The 21,558-nt window shown below is 39.4% G+C and overlaps 2 protein-coding genes across 2 annotated transcripts in view; both read right to left on the reverse strand.

The window, feature by feature from the left end:
• Positions 1 to 1,842: 1,842 nt before the first annotated feature.
• Positions 1,843 to 15,115, reverse strand: Pdcd7 (programmed cell death 7). The gene is made up of 5 exons (XM_026384910.2): positions 12,563 to 15,115; positions 10,662 to 10,800; positions 4,924 to 5,160; positions 4,592 to 4,679; positions 1,843 to 3,110 (listed from the first exon to the last, which is right to left on the reverse strand). The coding sequence occupies exons 1-5, from the start codon at positions 13,565 to 13,567 to the stop codon at positions 2,987 to 2,989; spliced, it is 1,593 nt and encodes a 530-aa protein (XP_026240695.2). The 5' UTR covers positions 13,568 to 15,115; the 3' UTR covers positions 1,843 to 2,986.
• A 2,156-nt stretch (positions 15,116 to 17,271) lies between these two features.
• Clpx (caseinolytic mitochondrial matrix peptidase chaperone subunit X) overlaps positions 17,272 to 21,558 on the reverse strand; it is a 36,242-nt gene continuing 31,955 nt past the window's right edge. Inside the window, exons 12-14 of the mRNA XM_026384909.2 lie at positions 20,908 to 21,000; positions 18,860 to 18,966; positions 17,272 to 18,016 (exon numbers count right to left, since the gene is read on the reverse strand). Coding sequence (XP_026240694.1) covers positions 17,926 to 18,016; positions 18,860 to 18,966; positions 20,908 to 21,000 — 291 coding nt within the window. The 3' untranslated portion in view covers positions 17,272 to 17,925. The remainder of the gene's footprint in view (positions 18,017 to 18,859; positions 18,967 to 20,907; positions 21,001 to 21,558) is intronic.

Here is a 21,558-nt window from a genome sequence, read left to right on the forward strand (position 1 = left end):
ATAACAACAATGGTTTGATGGTTTTTAAAGAAAAATGTTTAGGTCCAAATTCATAAAGATACTTAAAAACAAAACTTGGGCAGTGGGTGCAGCTCAGTTGTAGAACATTTGCCTGGCATATATGCAAGATCCCAGGTTTAATCCCAGCACCCCACACCCCACAACAACAACAACAAATGTGCAAAACAAAAATCACTGGTTACCTTTGGGGGGATGTTAAAAACCAATTCATTATTTTATGAATCTGTAAATAAAAAGAATTAAGTATTTATCTCTTGCTTTCCTAAACAAATTATACTCAAGGATAACCAAATAGTTGATGAGGGGAAGTTTCTCTTTTTGTATTCCAGTTAATAACTGAAGAATGACGGAATTAAATTACTACTATTTTCCCACCCCTAATGAATTAATGAATCTAGGTCTTGATTATTAGTGGCTGCTAACATCCCAATGGGACAGACAGTAGAACCTGCTAAACGAAGTACATACCACGTATGTAAAGTAGTCTTGCCATAAAATTCCAATCCAAATGTCATCAAGCTTCTAGAACAGTGTTACCTAGTAGAAAGAATGTGAGCCACGTACATTATCCCTATCTTAATTCAAACTAGTTACATTTCAAGTGCTTACTAGCATATGTGACTATCATATTGGATGGCACAGCTGTTGAACCACTAAACTAAAGAAGTATGGAAACAGAAGGATATGATATCACAAAGATGTAATTGGTGAGATGGAGACTGGGAACTCTTCAGAAAAAAAAAAAACCTCATTAAATGTGATAATAGTACTGTGGTTAAATTTTTTTAAACTAAGGTTCCATACTCAAGTATTCATGGATGAAGTAGTTTGATGGGATCTGCTTCAAAATAATCCAGGTGAGTGGTGGAGATACAGATGAAACAAGACTGTATGACTTGATAATTATTTGAAGCTGGATGTTAAGTACATGGGAGAAAAGGTCACACTAACCTCTTTACTTCTGTATATATATGAAATTTTCCATAGTTAACAAAAAGACTGGACCGTAGGGTAAGATATTTACAATGACACCACTTGTAGTTTTGAAAGTACAGTTCATTAAAGATGCTGTGATTCTTTCTAAGCCCGTAAAGAAATGCCATAGCACAAAGGCAATAAACCAGGAAAAACTTAAAACAAAAACCAAATAAAGTTCACTTTATAAAAACCTTGCAAAGGTCAAATAAAAGGTAAGAGGAATGTTTTTTTCCTCTACCTAAGGATAAATGCTCCCTCTGCTTGGGTTTTGCTGCCTGATTCTCCTGAGTCCCTACCTCACATTCTCCGCCTTCATCAATGCAGATATCTTAGTGACAAGACTGTTCAGGCACCAAACATAGATGGTACAATTCATCTTTTATTTCTGCTCCTACTGCAGTTCATCAGGGTAAATGGTGGAGGTTTCAAAGGAAAAGTCACCACAGGACTGTGGGGTTTACTTGAGGTCAATCACTTCAGATTTTAAGGTTTATGAGCTTGGACACACTTTGGAAAAGTATGGTCCCTCATTCCTTGTGAACTCTGAAACACATAATGTGCAGTGCAAACTGAACAACACAAATCAAACAACAGAAGGAGACAAAGGCATTAGTATCTTGCACCCAGGAGTGTCCAACTATAAATCATTTCTAAGTTGATGGTGTCCATTCTTGCTTAAAAGAGTTGGATGTTGCAGACAAAGTTTGGTGTTTGAGATTCATTTTCCTGTAGCAAATGCCTGTTTAATAAATTTCAATTTTGGAATGAAAATGTTTCAGCAATGTGAAAGTGAAATGTGTTAAATGACTTAAGAGGCAACAAATTGGGGGCAAAGGCTGAAACTAAAAAATAAAAATGATGTTTATTTAGTTTTTCAGAAATTAAATAACAAAATTGGCAAAAATCAAAACAAACCAAAACAAAAGTTGACATGTTATATGACAGATCATCTCAACAGCATTTATTAGTGAATATAAAAAATAAATTTTGTCATTCTTATTTCCTTTTCTCCCAACTATGACTACATGGATGTTTTGGGAAGCTTGAGTTCCTAAGAAAATTCCACAGCTAAACTAGCCTCCTACAATGTGACTGAGTGAGATTAAGGTCCCACTCCCACAGAGAAATTTCTATTCTGAGAGATTCTGAAAAAACTAGACTCCTAGGAACTTAAAAAATCAGATGGTTTCACTAGAACGGAGAACATGAGGAAAATACAGTCATTGTCCACTAAAACATGATCCAATTTGAATATGGGTACTCTTCAGATTTTCTAAGTTCTCTGCATGACAACTGAAACTAGGCCATCATGTTTTCTGGCAGCCCAGCCTGTAGCCACTGCCATCTTCTTAACTTGCCATCTCCCAAGCTGCACAAAAACTAGGATTAAGAAAGCTGAAGGCTTTTGACCTTTACCCCAGGGAATTAGTGTTCTCTAGATAGGAAGGTAAGAAGGTTTTTGCATCAAGCTTGCCTTTACGCTCAGTTATTGGTGACGGGCTGCTAAATCCACCCAGCACACACTTGTTCTGAGTATTTAAGTGTATTGAGTATACTTACCCATCACCATACAAGGAAGCTAGACTAAATTAATTAGTCACTCTAGACCAAGCCCCTCAAAACAGAGGCAAATTTAGTGAACCAAGGTCACTACCTATGGTAATAACCTCAATTCACCTAGGTCCTTTTCTGAAGAACCATATTGTTTTTGTGGTGCTGGGGATTGAACCAGGGCTTTGTGCATGTGAGGCAGGCACTCTACCAACTGAGCTATATCCCCAGCCCCTCCCGAAGAACAATATTAATCTCCTGATTCAAGAGGTACCTCTGGCCAGGACAGAGCATATAAGAAAGCATAACTTTAGGCTAGGGCATTGACACAGGGAGTTTAGCAGTTATGGTTTAGTCTACAGCACAAGATGGCAACATCATTAATATTTAGAGCTGGAAAGAGCGTTGGCTGGACCACACTCCTGGAGCATCTTTCCTAATGCAGCTTAATGGCGGTTGCCCAGATGTCGTTGCTGGGGAGCGGGGGAAGGACCCATCCTTGGGGAACGGAGTTGCCTTTAGGATGATCGGATGGCACCAGGTACTGATCCCAATCATGCCTTAATAAGAACATTATAGAACAATGTTTATTTCTGGTTTATTTTCCAAGCAAGATGTTCAATAATTCTATTTCCAGAATTGAGCTTTCAAATAACTAATGTATTAATCTACTATAGAACATGGTTTCCAGGACATATGCAAAAGGTTACATTTCTTAAATGTATACATTTAGGGAAAAAATTCTGAAGAACTTACAACCTTGTGGGTAACCAAATAATTAACATACAGTTGAGCCTCATTATTAGCAGATTCTGTATATACGAATTTGCCTACTCACTAAAATTTATTTGTAACCCCCAAATCATCACTTATGGTACTTTCATGGATACTCATAGATGCAGGGTAGCAAAAAAATCTGAGTCACTAAAATACTTGTTGTGAGCTAAGGTCAAAGCAACACTCATTCTGCTTTCTTGTTTATAGTTCTTTCATTGTATATAAGTGTCCTTTTTGTGGTCTACTTCCTACCATGTTTCCCCCTCCCCATATTTTTGTGCTTTTTACTGATAGTCTCTCTGTTTAAAATGGAGTGTAGGGCTGGGGATGTGGCTCAAGTGGTAGCGCGCTCGCCTGGCATGCGTGCGGCCTGGGTTCGATCCTCTGCACCACATACAAAGATGTTGTGTCTGCTGAAAATTAAAAAATAAATATCAAAAAATTCTCTCTCTCTAAAAAAAAAAAAAAGATTAAAATGGAGTGTAATGGTGAAGTGTTGGCTAGTGTTCTACATGTCAGAGAACTATTGTGCCTTGTGCTTCATTTGGGCATGGGTTATCGTGCTGTTAGCCATAAAGTCCTTGTTAATGAAGTGACAATATGTGTTCAACAAAGTGTCTTTAAAAAGAAGACACACGAAACAAGGTACAATCAGTTGATGAAAATGAAACCAGAGGCTCGCGGGAATCTCCTAATCTCGTGTTTCCTTTAGACGCAATGGTTTGGTACTCTGTAATTCAGTGTTCATAGTGACCTGATGGAACACAGCTATTGTGAATAATAATAAACTGTACTTATGTTTAAAAGCTGAAACTTGTACATCAGTCAAAAATAAACTCTTGGGGCTGAGGATGTGGCTCAAGCGGTAGCGCGCTTGCCTGGCATGCGCAGGGCGCTGGGTTCGATCCTCAGCACCACATAAAAATAAAGATGTTGTGTCCACTAAAACCTAAGAAATAAATATTAAAAAATTCTCTCTCTTAAAAAAAAATGAAGCCAATGTTTTAAATCCACAGAAGAGCTATGCAAAAGGGCAAGTCTCACAACTGTTTGTTTCTTTACCTGTTAAAATGGATCTAATGAGAACTAAACAAGACGTATGTGGCCTCCATGAAACTTGGCAACATAATAAACCTATAAGAAACTTTAAAAAAAAGTACAGTAACAGGCCTCAATAACATAAGCACTTCATTAAGTGCTTCTTGCTACCCAGGGAAAGACAAGAGGAAGAGAAAAGAGAAAAAGACAAGGCTGCCCCTCTGACCTTATCTGGATGAGTGCTGGCAGGGAGTGCTCGGCTTGGAGGTAATACTGTCGGAAAGGCTGCAGGAGGTGAGCAAGTGGGAACTCATCTGAAAGAGAAAAGGCAGGAGACCACATCATTATGCTTGCTATTGAGGGTACTTGAGAAGCAGGGTGACTGAGCCTATGATTATGACAATATGATCAAACATGTTTTATCTGTAACCACGATTTGCAAATCAGAAGGCGTCATTTGTTGCCTACCACCTCCTAGCTTAAGTGAAAAATCACACATGATAAAAAGAGCTGCCAATTTATTATTTTCCTTTTCTCTACTGGGTAAAGAGAACTTACCTGGATCCCCAAATAACTTGGACTCAATTTCACGTTTCTGAAGTAAAAATTTCTCTTTTTCTTTTCTTTGTTTCTTTTCCAATTCTCTTTTCCTCTCTTCCTCTTGTTCTCCTTCCAACATAACTCTAAGGGCTCTCTCTTCAGCTTCATATAGTTCAGAGCGTTTTTTAATGAGTTTTCTCAGTCGCTGAAGATGGTGCTCAAAAGTCTCATCTGCTGAGGCTGGAGGACAGACCCCTGGGCAAGAAGAACCAAATAGTATTTTAGATAACACTTTTTCTTATCCCAGAATCCATGTTCAAATGATCTGATTCAATGTCTTACCTTTAGTATGAATTTGCTTAGAATTTGGAAATTCTACTCGGTCTTCAAGGCTCAATTTAATCTTTCCGAATCTCCAATAAGGCTGACCCCTACCAGGAGAACCTCCTGTATCTCCTCCCTCTGGATCACACCACTTAATCTTTGGTTTTGTCTCTAATGGTTTTGATCTTCCAGTTGGACAGCAAGCTCATTTAAGGGAGGCATCTATCGTAACTTTTTCATTCGTTGTGAAATTCCCTCAGCATCAGCTCTCAGACCTCATAGACAATTCTCTACCATTCTGAATTCCGAAAGAGCATACTCCTGAGGTAAAAAATACATAATCAACCACATTGACTGACCTCAAAGCCTGTGGTTGACAGTGGGATGACCAACTGTTTGCCTTCTTTAGCCTTATGTCCCAGGAAAACTGGGGTATTTATTAACTCTGATTAATCTTGGAGATCAGCTAACAGTACAATCAATATAACTAAAGCCACAACTGGGAAAATCTACGTACAGACTACTTATTAGGCAATATCAAACAATTATTGGTCACTTTTTTGGTGTAATAATGATATCACAGGAGCCAGGGTTGTGGCTAAGCGGTAGAGTGTTTGCCTAGCATGCGTATGGCATTGGTTTCGATCCCTGGCACCACATAAAATAAACAAAATAAAGGTATTGTGTTCATCTATAATTACAAAATATTTTAATACTTATGTATTCTATTTTTGTGCATGTGTGAAATTTTTCATCAAGTTTTATAAGAAAACATTTAAAATTTTAATGAATACGTGAATAGATTACAGTTGTGCATTCACTACTCTATTGGCCTTTCAATATAAAAGCTGCTGAAGCTGCTAAGTGATTCCTTGTGGACTGATGTGGTTATAGTTCATTCTGTCAAACCTTGAATACTTTTCTTTTAATATTTTTTAGTTTTAGGTGAACACAATATCTTTATGTTATATTTATGTGGTGCTGAGGATCTAACCCAGTGTCTCGTGCATGCTAGGCAAGTACTCTACCACTGAGCCACAACCCCTGCCCCACCTTGAACACTTTTAAAGGAAAATGTATTTATTAACCCAGCATTTGAAAAACCAGAATCAAGGAAGAAAAAAATTCCAACCCCACTGCCTTCATCAACCATTTTTATTTCCTTATATTTCCTTCTAATCTTTCCATCCATATATTAGCAAGTTCATTTAGTTCAACATAACATGTACTTAATTTTCGCATCTCAATATTGATTCTCCCCATTTTATTCCAGTATTTATAGTTAGTTATTTAGTGTCTATCCAATTTCAACAAATAAATGTTATCATAATACACTTAAAAAGCTCACTACTACTGAACTTTTAGCTGTTTCCAATATCCTATTGTTACACAATTCTAGCATGAACATTCTTGGGTGTGTTATTTTTTTCATTCCTTATGTTATTTCTAAGAAATTCTCAAAGTGGAAATACTATGTATAAACTTTCAAAAATTACCAAAATGTACTAAACAGCTTCCTAAAAGAGCTATACATTTACTTATACTGAAAAGGTAATGAATGAATATTTATTTGGTGAATGAATAATTTAACAGTGTTTTAACAATTTATACTGCCACCTGTGAAACATAATACTGTTGGCTTTGAACACTAAAATTTCAATTCTAGCTGACAAAAAGACTAAAATAATGATTCCTCAAGCTTAGTAATTCTATTTCTTGTAAAGTTTTAATTGGAGGTATGATTTTTCTCCCTCAATCACTCTATTAAATGATTATGGAGCTCATTCTCCTATCTTTACCTTCTAGGCTGACATTTCTCTGGATCATTTTCTCATACCTCTCTGCTTGAACATATTTCCATTCACTGATGCCCAACTATGAAACCTCTACAGTTCAAATTCATTTTCTACTAAGTTGCCAGGCTAATACTTTCTGTTGGGTCTGGGCCACCCACACAGCTCTCTTAACATCTCACTGACCACTCCTGGTGCACTTGACACACTCCTTTGGAAAGGGCACTTCTCATCCAGTCTTCCTCTCAACCCCATGTACTAGCATCATGTAGATTCCTTTCTCCTCCACCACACATACCCTTAGTCTGTATCTGTAAAACACAGACGTGTTCACCTCTATTCCCCTTCAGTCATACACTCTGGGACCTCATTCACTCTTTGGATCTTGGCATGATCAGAAAAAAACTTTCCATCTCTGAAATCTAGGTAGATTATTCTCTTCTGTCTATAACTTTCTATCCTCTCAAGATTTTTAGTTCCTTCTCCCCAAATACTGTTAGTTTTTCCCAAAACCTCCAAACCTGATATATCAGATTTCATTGGGGCTGGAGATGTGGCTCAGCGGTAGTGCGCTCGCCTGGCATGCGTGCGGCCCGGGTTCGATCCTCAGCACCACATACCAACAAAGATGTTGTGTCTGCCGAGAACTAAAAAATAAATATTAAAAATTCTCTCTCTCTATCTCTCTCTCTCTCCTCTCTCACTCTCTCTTAAAAAAAAAAAGATTTCATCCTCCTTCCACTCCTTTTTTGAGCAACCACCAACATTTATGGTAACTCTATAAAGTAAAATCCCCAACAGCCCCAAGCTCTGTCTTGTGCGCACTTGTCAGCTGCAGAGTACTCCTGGAAGAAGTCATTTAGGTGGGTGACCTCAATATATATAGGTTTATCAGCCAGACCCACAATATCTCTCTGCAACCATCTAACCACCTTCCATGGGTCTCCTGCTGGCCTCACAGCATTATTTCAAACTTCCATGACTCTCTTAAAGCCCTACTTCTCTACTGATTCTCACCAGGCTGGCTATTCTATTTCCAAGAAAAAACAGACCAGCAGTCAGGAAATCTATCAACTCTCCACCCACAACTGCACTCATCTACCTTAGTTCCCATCTTTTCATCCTTCATTTTCATGCCTGAGGGAGATGGGTCCTTTTTACTTAGGTTAATATCTCCACCTGATATCCAAATCTTCCTACCTTCTGGGAAAACCTGAATCAGTGACTATGTCTCCTGCTTCTCTTTTTTTTTTTGAGAGAGAATTTTTTTTTTAATATTTATTTTTTAGTTTTCGGCGAACACAACATCTTTGTTGGTACGTGGTGCTGAGGATCGAACCCGGGCCGCATGCATGCCAGGCGAGCGCGCTACCGCTTGAGCCACATCCCCAGCCCCTGTCTCCTGCTTCTCTTTGAAGCTTCTTCCTCGCTCCTTCCCTCAGCACTTAAAACATGCTCAAGTTTTCTCATGACTCTAAGTCACATAACACCCATCACCATTACCACTAGACATATGGCCAGATACTAACCTTGCTCTCTGCCTTTTCTTCACAGGCAATCTTTTTTTTTTTTAGCTGTAGGTGGACACAATATCTTTAATTTTTATTTATTTATTTATTTATTTGTATGTGGTGCTGAGGATTGAACCCATGGCCTCACGCATGCAAGGCAAGTGGTCTACCACTGAGCCACAACCCCAGTCCCACAGGCAATCTTTTACTAAGCTGAATTCACTGTATCTCTTATCTCCTATCTACTTTCTAACCTATTCTAGTCCAGTTTCTCACCCCCACCACTACTTTATGAAATGCCCCTACACAGGTCATAATGACTTGTTGCGTATTAATTCCCATGATGTTTTCTAGCCTTCATATTACTTCAGAAATAAAAAAACCACAATAATATGAAACATTTATATAGCGTTTTTATGTGCTAGAATTGCTTTAAGAAATTTACACACACTAATTTAATTCTCACAATATTCACTCATGGATAGGAACTACCATTACTACCCTTTAGCAGATGAAGAAAATAAGGCACAGAGAAATTAAAGTAAGGTACTCTCAGCACCTGTCACTTTCTAGGAGGTAAAGGATTTATGTCTGCCTCTAGGAGACTTCCTTTTCCTCATCTCTCTCTGACCTCCCTTGGTCTGTTTTGTGGTCTGCTCTTTGCTCACATGGATTTTGACATTCTCTAGGATTTCATCTTTTGAGCCCTTAGTCCTCTTAAGGCCATTCTTACTTATGGCTACTTGCTGATTAACTCTTATCCAGGATGTATCTAAGTTCCTCAAACTCAACTGGTCCCCAACTAAACTGATCTACCCCATCCAATTCTTCATCCTCTATATTCCTTTTCAATTAGAGTGGCATCAACTGGGCACAAGTGTGTATACCTATAATCCCAGTGACTCAGGAAGCTGAGATGGGAGAACTCCAAGTTGGAGGCCAGCATCAGCAACTTAGGGAGACCCTGTCTGAAAATTAAATCCCTGTAAAAAGGACTGGGGATATAATTCAGGGGTAAAGTGCCCTGGGTTCAGTCCTCAACCCCCTTCCTGCCAAGGGGTCATCTGATTCTGAGGGCTGAGTGGAAATTAGCTGCTCTGACGGCTGACATGCTGAAGCCAATCACTTAAGTAGTGAATGAGCTTAGCTGAATGCATAATAGTCACATCCCAACAAAACTTTACTAAGGGTCTAAAAGAATCACAGTTTTCATTTCTATTTTAAACCACACGGGGGAAATCATTTCGTACAGTGGCACCTTCTGATCTGTGTACTCTCAAATATCCCTGATGAATGTCAAAGGCTTATTACCTACTAAAAAAGGCAGTATGTGGTCAAAACCAGGTGCAAGTGACAGGAAGCAAGTCATCTCAGCCCAATCAGGGAAGGATGGAGGATGTTGCATCTGTAATCAATTTTGAAGGATAATGAAATCTTAAAATGGAAAAGATGGAACTGAGGGCCGACAAACAAACTGAATGGCAAGAGCAAAGACTGAGATAGGCAAATGGAAAGCATGACTGGGTAATTTCCAGAAAACCAATGTGGCTGGAACAAATCTTTGTGGAAAGGCTTGGAGGCCTGGCTATGGTGTCTAGTACTCCATTCAGTGGCAAGAGGAGACCAGTTAAGTCTTCTGAGTTCAAAAGGAACACATAGGGAAGCTGGGGACATCCATAGTCAAAGCACTCCCTGCCCTATTAAATCACTAAGATCTCTTCAAATAGCAATAATTCAGGTTTGAAACACAAGTTTTCAACACTTTCTGAAGCAGCAAACAAGAGGAGGGAAACCTTTACCTTGGCACATGGCAAAGCTGACCAGCTATAGTGAACCCACTCAGAAAACTGTGGCTTGAAATACCCGTGGCAGGAGTGATGAGTGGAAGGCAAGAAAGTACAGTGGATTCCCACACTGTATTTCTTTTCAACTTTGTCTACCAGGGGCTAAACATCTTCTGAGGCTTTTTGCTTCAAAAGTTCTAAGCTACTGCTGACAAATCCAGTTACCAACACTGTGAAAATATCAAATATTTTTTCCATTAAAACATTTGGGGTGGAGAGACACTAGATAAAGAAGGAGAAGAAAGAGGGAAGAAATGAAAGTACAAATACAAAGCCTTGGTTACCTTTCCTTGCTGCTGCTTCTTTCCTCAGTTTCCTCAGTTTCTCCAAAGCTCTAAGAATGTCCACCATTCTTTTGGTGTCTGCTTGTTTTTTCCTCACTTCAGATAAGACTCCATCAGCAGCAGCCTTGAGTTCCTGCTCCTGGAGGAGAAACAGACCACAAGACTCTGTATTAGAAACAACCTTACAACAGGACTTATAGCTGCTGATTTCAAAGGATCAAACAGTCACAGGGTTAAGAAAGACTCTACTGAATCTATACTAAGTTTCATAGGCCTGGCACAACTACTCCCCTCTACAATGGTCCAATGAAGGCCTTATCTTCCTCCACTAACTGTATAACTTTCTTAAAGGAAAATCTCTCTTTTTTGCATCTTCAACATTGACACTTGGTCCTTGTTTCTTTGTTTCTCAAAGCTTGGTCCAGGGAGTATCTGCTCCCAACTTACTTTGTTAAGTGGGGCACTCTCATTAAAAATGCAAACTCATTGGCCTAAAGATTCAGATTCCCAGGGAAGATAATGCTGTTTCACCCTTCTGCTTAGATTATTCCCTCTGCCTGGAACAGTATCTGATGCCTTTACTTACTTTGACATTTCTTTCAAGGCTCAGCTTACACGTCATTATATCATTTGGACTGAATATTCCTTCTCTTATCTCCTTATAGCACCTATAGATGAAACCCTAACACACACCATGCTACAATGACATGATCCTTCTGAGACTCTAAGATTCTCAAGCACAAGGGCTATGGACTACTCATCTCTATCCTTGGTATTGTGCACTGATTCTGGCACCTAATGGGCTCTTGTTAAATTCCAGCTTAACTGACTCAAATTCCCTTGGGTTAAAGTGCTGCCTGTCCAGACATTCTCCTTTAAAAGCAATGATATTCTGAAGTGCAATGATACAGCTTGCCATTAATATACTTCACTGCAAAGTTATATCAGACTCCAGAGTAGCAGCAGACCATAAAGAGGAGGAACTGACTGGGGAAAGTGGAGGGAGGGGGTAATGGAATCCCAACAGCATTCAAAGGAAAAGAGAAGGCCTTAGCAGAACATCTGACCAATTTACATTTTCACCCTGGTCCTACTTAAGAGCTTGAGACGACAGGCTTTGAAACAGACAACTGGGGCATAAATCTGAAGTTAAACTGCCACAAACTGGTTGTGATTGTTGGCAAGTTAATCTCTCTATGCCTCATTTTCGAATCTGTAAAACTGGTGAAATTCCTCCTATATCTTGGGGTTGTTATAAAAACTCATGATCTAGTTTATTTAATACCTTAGAGTAGCACCTAGTACATGTATAGTTAAGTGCTCAAAAACATGATTGGTAAACCTAGGGAGGTTTTATTTATTGATACTGGGGATTGAACACGGGGCTGCTTTGCCACTGAGCTACATCCCCATCCTTTTTACTTTTTGAAGGTTTCACTAAATTGCTGAGGCTGGCCTTAAGCTTGTGATCATCCTGTCTCAGCCTCCAAGTCGCAGGGATTAAAAGTATGTGCCATTGCACCTGGTTGATAGATGTTTTAAAACCAGCAAGCAAATCCTGGGAAAAACACTATTGCTCCACCAGCCAATTAGGGTACGTTCCTTGAGGCAGGGTCCCAAGTTCTCTATATTTTGCATTCTTAAAGTCACTTAGGGAAGTAAAGTCACTTATAAACCTTATAATTTTGGTTTACAGTCCTTTACAGTGCACTAGAGCTTTGTTTTGTGTGCCATACATCATTAACACGCAATTAATATAGGGGTACCAGGTGGAAAGGGTGGCTAACATTTAACAAATAAGGAAACAAGACTATGCCCTGAGAAATGGCAGCTTAAAAGCTTCACACCGCTCAGGTTCCAACCACCACCACCCCTACAGCCATGTCCTTCGCTGCTCTCACCCGCTTCTTCTCCTCCACCTCCTGTACGCACTTGACCCGCCAGCGGTCAATCTCCTGCTCGCGTTCCGCTGCCCGCGCGGCCTCCGCCTCCCGCTCGGCCTCGCGTTCCCGGGCTCTTTCGCGAAGCCGCAGCCGGCGGCGCCGGACCCTCTCTAGCCTCCGCCGCGCCTCGCCCATATAGGCGGCCTGGGACAGTGGCTGTAACCGCTCAGCCAGTTCGGTGCGCAGCGGCGCGGCCTGGGCATGCAATAGGGACCAGGCCGCGCCGTCGGCCTCCGCCTCGCGCAGGGCCTGACCCAGGCCACGAAGCCGCCGCACCAAGCGCAGAGCACCACGCAACCGCGCGCGTACGTCGCCTAGGCTGGGCGCGGCGGGCGCACGCTGGGGCACCGGGCAGCCCGTCCGCCGGGGGGTCCCGAACACCGCCTCCAGCCACTGCCGGTCGCGCAGGCGCTGCAGGGCCGCGTCCCCAAGCACGTCGGGCGGCGGCGGCGCCTCAGCCCAGCGTGGGCTCCAGGGCGGCCCCGGGCCTGGAGGCGGTGGCCTCGGGCGCTCGCCGGCATCGGTCCCCGGGAAGGGCCGGCACTGGGGCGGCGGCGGAGGCAGCGGCGGTGGCGGCACCGAGTAGAAAGCGCTGCCGCCGCCGCCGCGGGAGGCTTCCGCGGGGGCCCGAGGCTGCAGAGCCAGCGGAGGCTGGAGGAAGGGGACAGAGGCCCCCGGAAAAGGGCCGGGCCGCTGGGGAAGAGGCGGCGGAAAAGCCGGGGAGGGCAACGGCGGTGGCGGACAGCCGAAAGGAGTAGGAGGCGGTGGCTGCGGGGGCGGCGGGCCCGGGCGACCCGGGTTGAAGAAGGGCGGTAAAGCCATATTCACGGAAATACTGAGAAGTGACAGGAATTCCAGCGGTTCTCCGTGAGTCTTCCGGGCGGAAGTGACGTCTTGTAATGCGCGACTCCTTACGACACGTCCCTCCAAGAAGCGCAGTGTAAGGGTGGGCGTTGATTGCATTCTCACTCTTTCAAATCAAAAAATACTCTTCTAAGTATTCTTGATGCGTAGCTATGAGCTCCGTGCAAGTGAGACAACGAAGCAGTCTATTCCTGGAATTGTCTAGTAAAAGAAAACCTATTAATCATGCAACAAATGTCGAAGTGTAATGATGATATTCGACTTGGTCAGAGTTTTAAAGTTCGTCCTAAGGATTTAAGGCTTCTGTTGCGATCTGAAGGACAAACAGGAGTTATATGGAAGAGACAGAAGCATGGTCCAGATGGGAACAGCATCTGCTAGTGGATAGGAGTATAACTAGTGGTGGTGGGGGACCCAAGGGGAAGTGAAGGAATGCCCGTGTGTGTGGAGCTAAGACCTGAGGGTGTCACCGTAAGAGGGTTCGAGGAGACGTTTACTTAGACCTTCCAGGCTCTTGACACATTGCAGAAGAGAATTTAAGAAAGCATCAAGTTTTAGAACATATGAAGGTGTTTATTAGAAAGTGAAAGGTGAAGATAAACATTTTCAAGAGCAGAACGCGGGTTTGTTTTAGTTTTGGTACTGGGGATTGAGCCCAGAAGTGATCCACCACTCACCTTCACTCCTAGTCCTTTTTATTTTTTGAGACACGGCCTCGCCAAATTCCTGAGGCTGGCCTCAAATCCCTAGTCGCTGGGATTATAAACCCGAGGGCCACCATGCCTGACTGGGGTTTTTCTTTTAAAGGAAACTTTATGAAGGGTAGACGTGGTAAGGTTATGTGGGACCCTTGTCAGCCTGGTGAACTCAGTTCTTTGATCATAAATCACAAGCTGTTTATGGTTATCTGGTCTGTATCCAGGATTTTCAGCTTGACAATATCTATCTAATCAATCTTTGGAATGTGTCTAAATTATGTACGCTAACAGTGCACCTATTTAATCAAATGAGGCAATTTTCATAGATGAGTGAATTTGTAGTAACTCTTTTGTAGATTTCTCAGAAATCTGGGAATGACAAGCCTGGGAGTGATATCTGGAGAGAAGGTCCAAGCTTGGGGCTTTTAGAGTTACAGCTATAGGCTTTTTTCCTTCCCTTTTGTCTCCTTTTTACCTATCTTTATTCCTTCTATCCTACTTCAAGGGGAACCTCGTGATCTTGGGGAAGTGGACAGAAGTTATAAAATCCAGAGGAAACAATGGTGAAGGGAAAACCATGCCATTTGAAGACAATTGCAAATTAAAATGCAATTGTAAGAAGAAATACAGGGAGATCCTGTGTACTTTCCCCACTTTCCCCTAATGACAACATCTTGCAGAATTGCAGATTACATATTACAATTACATATTACAACCAGTATATTAACAATTGCTACAGTCAAGATACAGAATGTTTCTGTCCCTGCTAGGATTCCTCATTTGTCCTTTAATAGTCACGCCATTTTTTCCCCTTAACCCACCTTCTCCTCAATCCCTGGAAACCACTAATCTATTCTGTATTTCTATAAATTTTGTCCTGACAAGAATGTTATGTATTTATATGTGGAATCATATAGTGTATAACCATTTGGGATTTACTTTTTTCATTGTGCACAATCCTCTGGGGGAACAAAGTGTTTAAAAGTATACAGATCACTGTAAATATATGAAGCACTATGGTAAATACTCATTATAGTGAACAAAACAAGTTTGGTCTTCACCCTAGTGGGAATTATGGTGTAGTTGGAAAGATAAGTGAAAAGGCTTGGGAGATTTGCTATAGGATAAGGAATTCTCGGCAATATTTTGATGTTTCTAGGAATAATTCACAAGGAAGAAAACAGTTAATGTAATAAAAGAACTGGAGGCTTTGAGAAATGAGAGGGGATTATGGGACTCAAATCATATGTGAAGTGTTTGCATTTTGGTAAGGGGGACCCTTCGGTTTCAACTAGAAAGATTGGATGATGCAGTTGGTAGGTTCAGAGATGGCTTCTCAATGAAATAATAACAGAAAGCCATAGTTGCTACCTATTTCTCAACTCCTAAGGTTCTCTAGTTGTTTCACACTTCTGAGATTCCGATTTTAACCCTTTTTTTCTTTTCTTATTTTAGTGACCCTGGGGATTGAACCCAGGGACACTACTATTAAGCTACATCCCTAGCACCACCACCACCCTTTTTTTTTTTTTGAGACAGAGTCTTGCTAAATAGCTGAGGTTGTCCTCAACTTGATCACTCAGCTTTCTGAGTCACTGGGATCACAGTTGTATACCATTACTGATTTTAATCCTCATTTTCCACCGGACAATTCCTACTTATTAGACTCATCTGGGCCACCACACCCCCACTATTATAATTCAATGAAGTCTATGCTTACTTCCCTTAGAAAACTAGTAAGGTTCTTGAAAAGCTTGGTCTGTGGTCCTTAGTGTCAGATTCCATGCAGGATATTTAAGTAAGGATTTGCAATAATGTTTAACATAAATTTTAATAAAACTTTCTCTGAATCTATAACTAGGAATATTTGTTAGAGGGACATGAAAGGCCAGGGATTAACCAATCCCTGGAATAAAGCAGCTCATATAACATCTGTGCCCTTTTAAAATGGCACTGCTAGCCAGGCATGGTGGCATGCATCTGTAATCCCTGCTACTGAGAGGCTGAAGCACATGGATCAAAGCCAGCCTGGGCAACACAGCAAGAGCCCACCTCAGCGCTGCTCTGGCTGTCCTTTTTACTGTCAATGTAGAGGTTCCTGCATTGTTGCAATATTGACACACCACCACAATAGCTTTCATTTAGTCCTTTTGTTTTATTCAAATGCCAAAACATAAGTTCCCAGATACAAACTGTAGTTGTATTCATTTGTGTTTGATTTAAAAATATCAACTATGCTTTGTTAACAACTTGTGAAACCAAAGGTAAATTGTTGACCATAATGTCACCCAGTCCATTTCTGGAGGATCTTAATATAACTACTCCCAATTTTCACTCTACAAAAAGGAAAATGATGCTATAAGAGAAAGATAATGAACAAAGTTAAAATACGAAAGGTTCCTAAAGAGAATGTGAACCATTATTAGGGAGAGTAAGGATAACTCTTTCTATTCCACACTATAGCAATCAGGCTATACTCTGCAAAAGTGCATTTCTGGTCCTACCCCAGCCATAAATAGGTACCTCACATCCTTTTTATTATATCATAGCCCAAGCCTTCAATAGGATTTCTAATCTGTTAATAGCCTAAGAAAAAGTGAGTAAAAGGAAAACTAAAGACTAAAAACCAAAAAATGAACACAAATACTTAAAGGTACTCTGACTTAAACAATTTCAAATGAGACTGAATTGAACAATAATATAGAAACTGTGTCATTACAGAAGGAAAGAAAAAAACCTTAAAGGGTACCCAATTTAATAATAATGGAATTAAATAATATAATTTTCATTTGTTAAGTCCAAAAAATTTCCTTTTTTAGTTTTGCTATATAATGAAGATTAATAACTTATATTAGTGTGAACACATTCACTTTGGCTGATGGCAAAACACATTTTATTTAATGTTCTATGAAGCCAAAGAATTAGATGTCTAGCACCAAAACAAAACAAGAAACTAGCTTAGTACTTTGGGAAAGTACACTTTATCAGGGTATTTTACTTAATTCTGCACATGGCTGTTACTATGACACTGCATGCTAGTTAAAGAATGAGATGTATGGTCTTTTTCTGAAGATTTATATCAGACTTAATTCCATCAACTCACCCTTAGTATTAAAAATGGCTCAAAGATGGCAAATAAATGAGACAAGTCGGTAAGACAATGTCTTTTTTTTTGTAAGTACCAAATGGGAAGTTAGCATCACACAATAGCAGATAAGACTAAGAATATAACGAAACAAATAATCAATTTATGGTCTTCAGGCTATTTTTTTCATGAAATTTTAAACTTCTTGAAACTACCTGGTCCAATTTTTAAGATGAATAAAATTCTAATATTTTCAGGAAATGAATGTTGGTAGAAAAAGGTAACACTAAAGAATGGTACCCCAATATTCAATTTTAAAGAATTTATTTTCCCATTTGTAGAGTAACATTATTGTAAAATCCACAGTTATTGCAATACCTGCATTGCTTAAAAGAACACCTAAGAATTTTGTTAAAGCATATTTTTTAAAAACTGAACCAAAATAATATACATTTTATCTCTAAACATTGTGCCATTAAAGTCCACATAATGTCCTCTGTATAAATCAATGTGATGTTACAATAATATACATGATCTGATTCTTATCCTAAAGGCTTCTGATCATGTATGATATCCAAGATAGATTCAATGCCTTTAATGTCAGACTGTAGAAACAGTTATGATCCTAAACATAAGAAGGAAAAGCTTTATATACAGGATAGAAGTCTGACAGTTTAGCTGTTTGCAGCATCTGCTTGGCGAGGCCATCCTTCTTCCTCAACTCCAGAGTCATACTCCTCTTCAGAGGATTCTTTTGTTGGGGCCCTATAATGAAAGTCATGTTTGTTTTTTAAATAAAAACTGGAGATAAACAGGATTTCTAGATTCAAAGTAGTAAATTAATTTCCCTATCTAAAAAATCCACAAAACAGAAAATCCGCAAAACAAGCACTTTTAAGATTGCTTAGTAGTGAAATATGGGAAAAACTACAACACAGATGCCAAGTACACTTTCCAACATTTTCCCTAATAAATTTCTTATTAAAACTATAACTTATGAGCCAGATTCAGTCCATTGCCTGTTTTTGTAAACAAAGACTTTCTGGAAAACAGACATGCTTATTCATTTACATATTGTCTATGGCTATTCTTGTGCCACAAGGGCAGTTCTGAATAGTTGCAATACGGACCATAAAGCCGTAAAGTATTTATCTAGCCTTTTATGAGAATGTTTGCGGATTCTTGGAACAGATTAAATAAAGTAGTGAAAGATGTGAAATTTGTCAACTGGTACAACTACTGAAAGAAAAAATTATGAACACAAAGTTTTAGTTTTATGAAAGATATGAAAAAAGTCATTTTTTCAATTAAGAATTATTAGTAAAGTTCATTTTAATCTCTTAATTTTGACTACTTTTATGTTTCTTTTGATAATTTTTCCTTAGGGGGAAAAATGGATGCTAATTTTGAAGATCAATTTTCAAAAAGACTCACAAAATATTATTTCATAGGCCCAGATTAGATTTTTCAGAAAATTCATGATTACTTCCTTTATAAAAACACAAGGATTATTATGCAATTTTAAAATGACAGACCAATAAACTATAATAATAAAGACCAAAAAGGATCTTAAACTTTAGATCTTTTCTGGTTTGAAATACACTTTACCGAATGTATCCTGGTTCCTTTTTTCCTTCTACTACTTCTTTGTCAACCTCCACACATACAATATCAGAATTAGGGACTTCAAACATTGGTTCTAGTAACAATTTTTCCTAAAGATATAAAAAGTAATAACAGGTTACATACAAAATACTTTTGTTCTATAGGTCAAGTGAATCCATTCACTCAAGAAAGACTGTCTATTATACACTCAAAACTGAAATCAATGTAAAAACCTTCGTGTTCTTTATATAAAAACAGTTTCTAACCAAATTCAGAAAAAATCTTTTTACAAATAAGCTATTTGTCTGTAGTTTTGCCTATTTAGGTCAACATGCATGTACAAAAAGACTATGCTTTCAAGCTCACATGTTAACTCAGAGCTGTCCTGGCTTATTCTATTATTGAAGAGATCAAAAATAATCCTTACTTTGAAAACAGTTCATTCTAAATCACTTCTACCAAGCTCTTCAATTTCAAATGATGACTCCAAATGAACACTGGTCTCAAATGCTGCAGTGGATCTAAAATTGTTTATTACAGAAAACCAGACTTGCCTTTAGGTCAGGGCTTTGCCTCTGGGTGGTATTCTAAAGGAAAACACTGACTGAGGACCTCAAATTTTCTTAAAAATGTCAACTCTATTACCTTCTCTTCATGTTTAAAAAACTGTCCTTAATCATTAACACTTTATTTCCAAGCCCTTATCAGATATCCCACACTATCTGTGATGGATGAAGTGTTTCAATCAGAAGTCCTTCTAAGGAAAGGGAAATGATAATTAGCAGTGAAAACATTAAAATGGCCAGGCTCAATGGCACAACCTATAATTCCAGCAACTCAGACAGCTGAGGCAGGAGATTCGCAAGTTCAAGGCCAGCCTCAGCAACTTAGGGAGGCCCTAAGCAATTTAGTAAGAGCCTATCTCAAAATTAAAAATAAAAAAAGGCTAAAGATATAGCTCAATGGTAAATGTGCCTTTAGGTTCAATCCCCAATACCACAAAATGAAAAAGAAAAAAAAATCCTTAAAAGGAAATAGGAACGGGGCTGGAGTTGTGGCTCAGCAATAGAATACTCGCCTAGCATGTGTGAGGCCCTTGGTTCGATATTCAGCACCACATTAAAATAAAGGTATTGTGTCCAACTACAACTAAAAAATAAATGTTAAAAAAAAAAAAAGGAAATAGGAACATGGTCTTGCTTTGGGAGCAGGTTGAGTATATAGTAATTCACTGTACAGTCAGACCTGGAGGGCAGGGAAAAAAAACTCAAGAGAGGGTAATAGCAGGGAAGTATACAAAATTTAAAAGTATGTTCAGGCTAGGCATGGTGGTACACACTTATAATCCCAACTACTAGGAAGGTTGAGGCAGGAAGATTCAAAGTTTGAGGCCTGCCTGGGCAACTTAGTGAGATCCCCATCTCAAAGTATAAAATAAAAAGGACTGGGGATGTAACTCAGTGACAGAGTACTTGCCTAGCAATATGTGAGGCCCTGGGTTCAATTCCCAGTACAGAAAAAATAAAAATAAAAATGTGAGTTCACACCTCATAGAAGAACTGAGGGGGGTAAAATGTCATGGTGTCTGCAACTTACTTTCAATCAAATAAAAATGGGGCTTTCAATTGGTCTCAGAAAAGGCTCAGTACTTAGAATAAAGGACCACATAGAATTTCTTCAAATTGTTCTATGATCCTGATTTTCTATATTTCACTTATCATATTATGTATGTGTCCTTGTTTGCAAACACCTTAAAGTTCCTTTTTGTTTTCTGGTGCTAGGAATTGAATCCAGGGATTCATGCATGTTAAGCATGTGTTCTACCACTGAACCATTCCCCCAACCCCAAAGAACCTTTCTGGGGGAAATAAAAGAAAAAGAAAATCTGCTGTGACCTCCATCCTCTCTGTCCCCTCAAGATAGTCACACAAACACATACAAAGAAACTTTAGGCTGATTCTGTAAATACATTTGCAAAAGCAAAACAGGAGGCTTAATAGTCTCAAAACTCATGCCAAGAAATAATCTATTTTAGAATAACACCAACTTACCATTATGGACCGAAGGCCTCTTGCACCTGTTTTTCGTTCTAGTGCCAATCTAGCTATGGCTTTCAAAGCATCCTCAGTAACATTCAGTTCACACTACAAATAGATTAAAAATAAATGAAAACTTAGATAATCCTTGATAATATTTTTCTAATATAATCATATAGCATTTGAGCTATTAACTATAATTATCACCATTATTCTTCTTAGAATCATAGAATTTTAGAACTAAATGAAACCAATGCTTTGACTTTCCAGATAAATAAGTTTTAGAGGGATAGGCTGATCCAACTACAACTCTGGTGGTAGTGGTCAAAGATAGCCTTGGGCTGTGGATGTGGCTCAAGCGGTAGCACACTAGCCTGGCATGTGTGTGGCCCGGGTTCAATCCTCAGCACCACATACAAAGATGTTGTGTCTGCCGAAAACTAAAAAATAAATATTAAAAAATTCTCTCTCTCTAAAAAAAAAAAAAAAAAAAGATAGCCTTGAAACAGGGAGACCAATTGGGAACCAAGGCAGAGGTCAAGAAGAATGATGAAGGGGCTTGATTTTAGGCAGTGACAACAGAGAGAAGATGACTGATATTTAGAGACGTTAAATTCATAAAACCCAAAACATTTACTATCTGGTTGAATGTGTGGGCTAGATTGA

Source organism: Urocitellus parryii, chromosome 6, assembly GCF_045843805.1.
Source record: "Urocitellus parryii isolate mUroPar1 chromosome 6, mUroPar1.hap1, whole genome shotgun sequence".
In the NCBI taxonomy this organism is placed as follows: Eukaryota; Metazoa; Chordata; class Mammalia; order Rodentia; family Sciuridae; genus Urocitellus; species Urocitellus parryii.

Excerpts from the sequence above, each read along its gene's own strand:
- Pdcd7 (XM_026384910.2), bottom strand. The coding sequence starts at position 13,567 with ATGCAATCAACGCCCACCCTTACACTGCGCTTCTTGGAGGGACGTGTC. Across the intron at positions 5,161-10,661 it reads AGAAGCAGCAGCAAGGAAAG|GGGTCTGTCCTCCAGCCTCA; the intron begins GTAACCAAGGCT and ends CTTCTTGCCCAG. Across the intron at positions 3,111-4,591 it reads CCAGCACTCATCCAGATAAG|GCATGATTGGGATCAGTACC; the intron begins GTCAGAGGGGCA and ends GTTCTTATTAAG.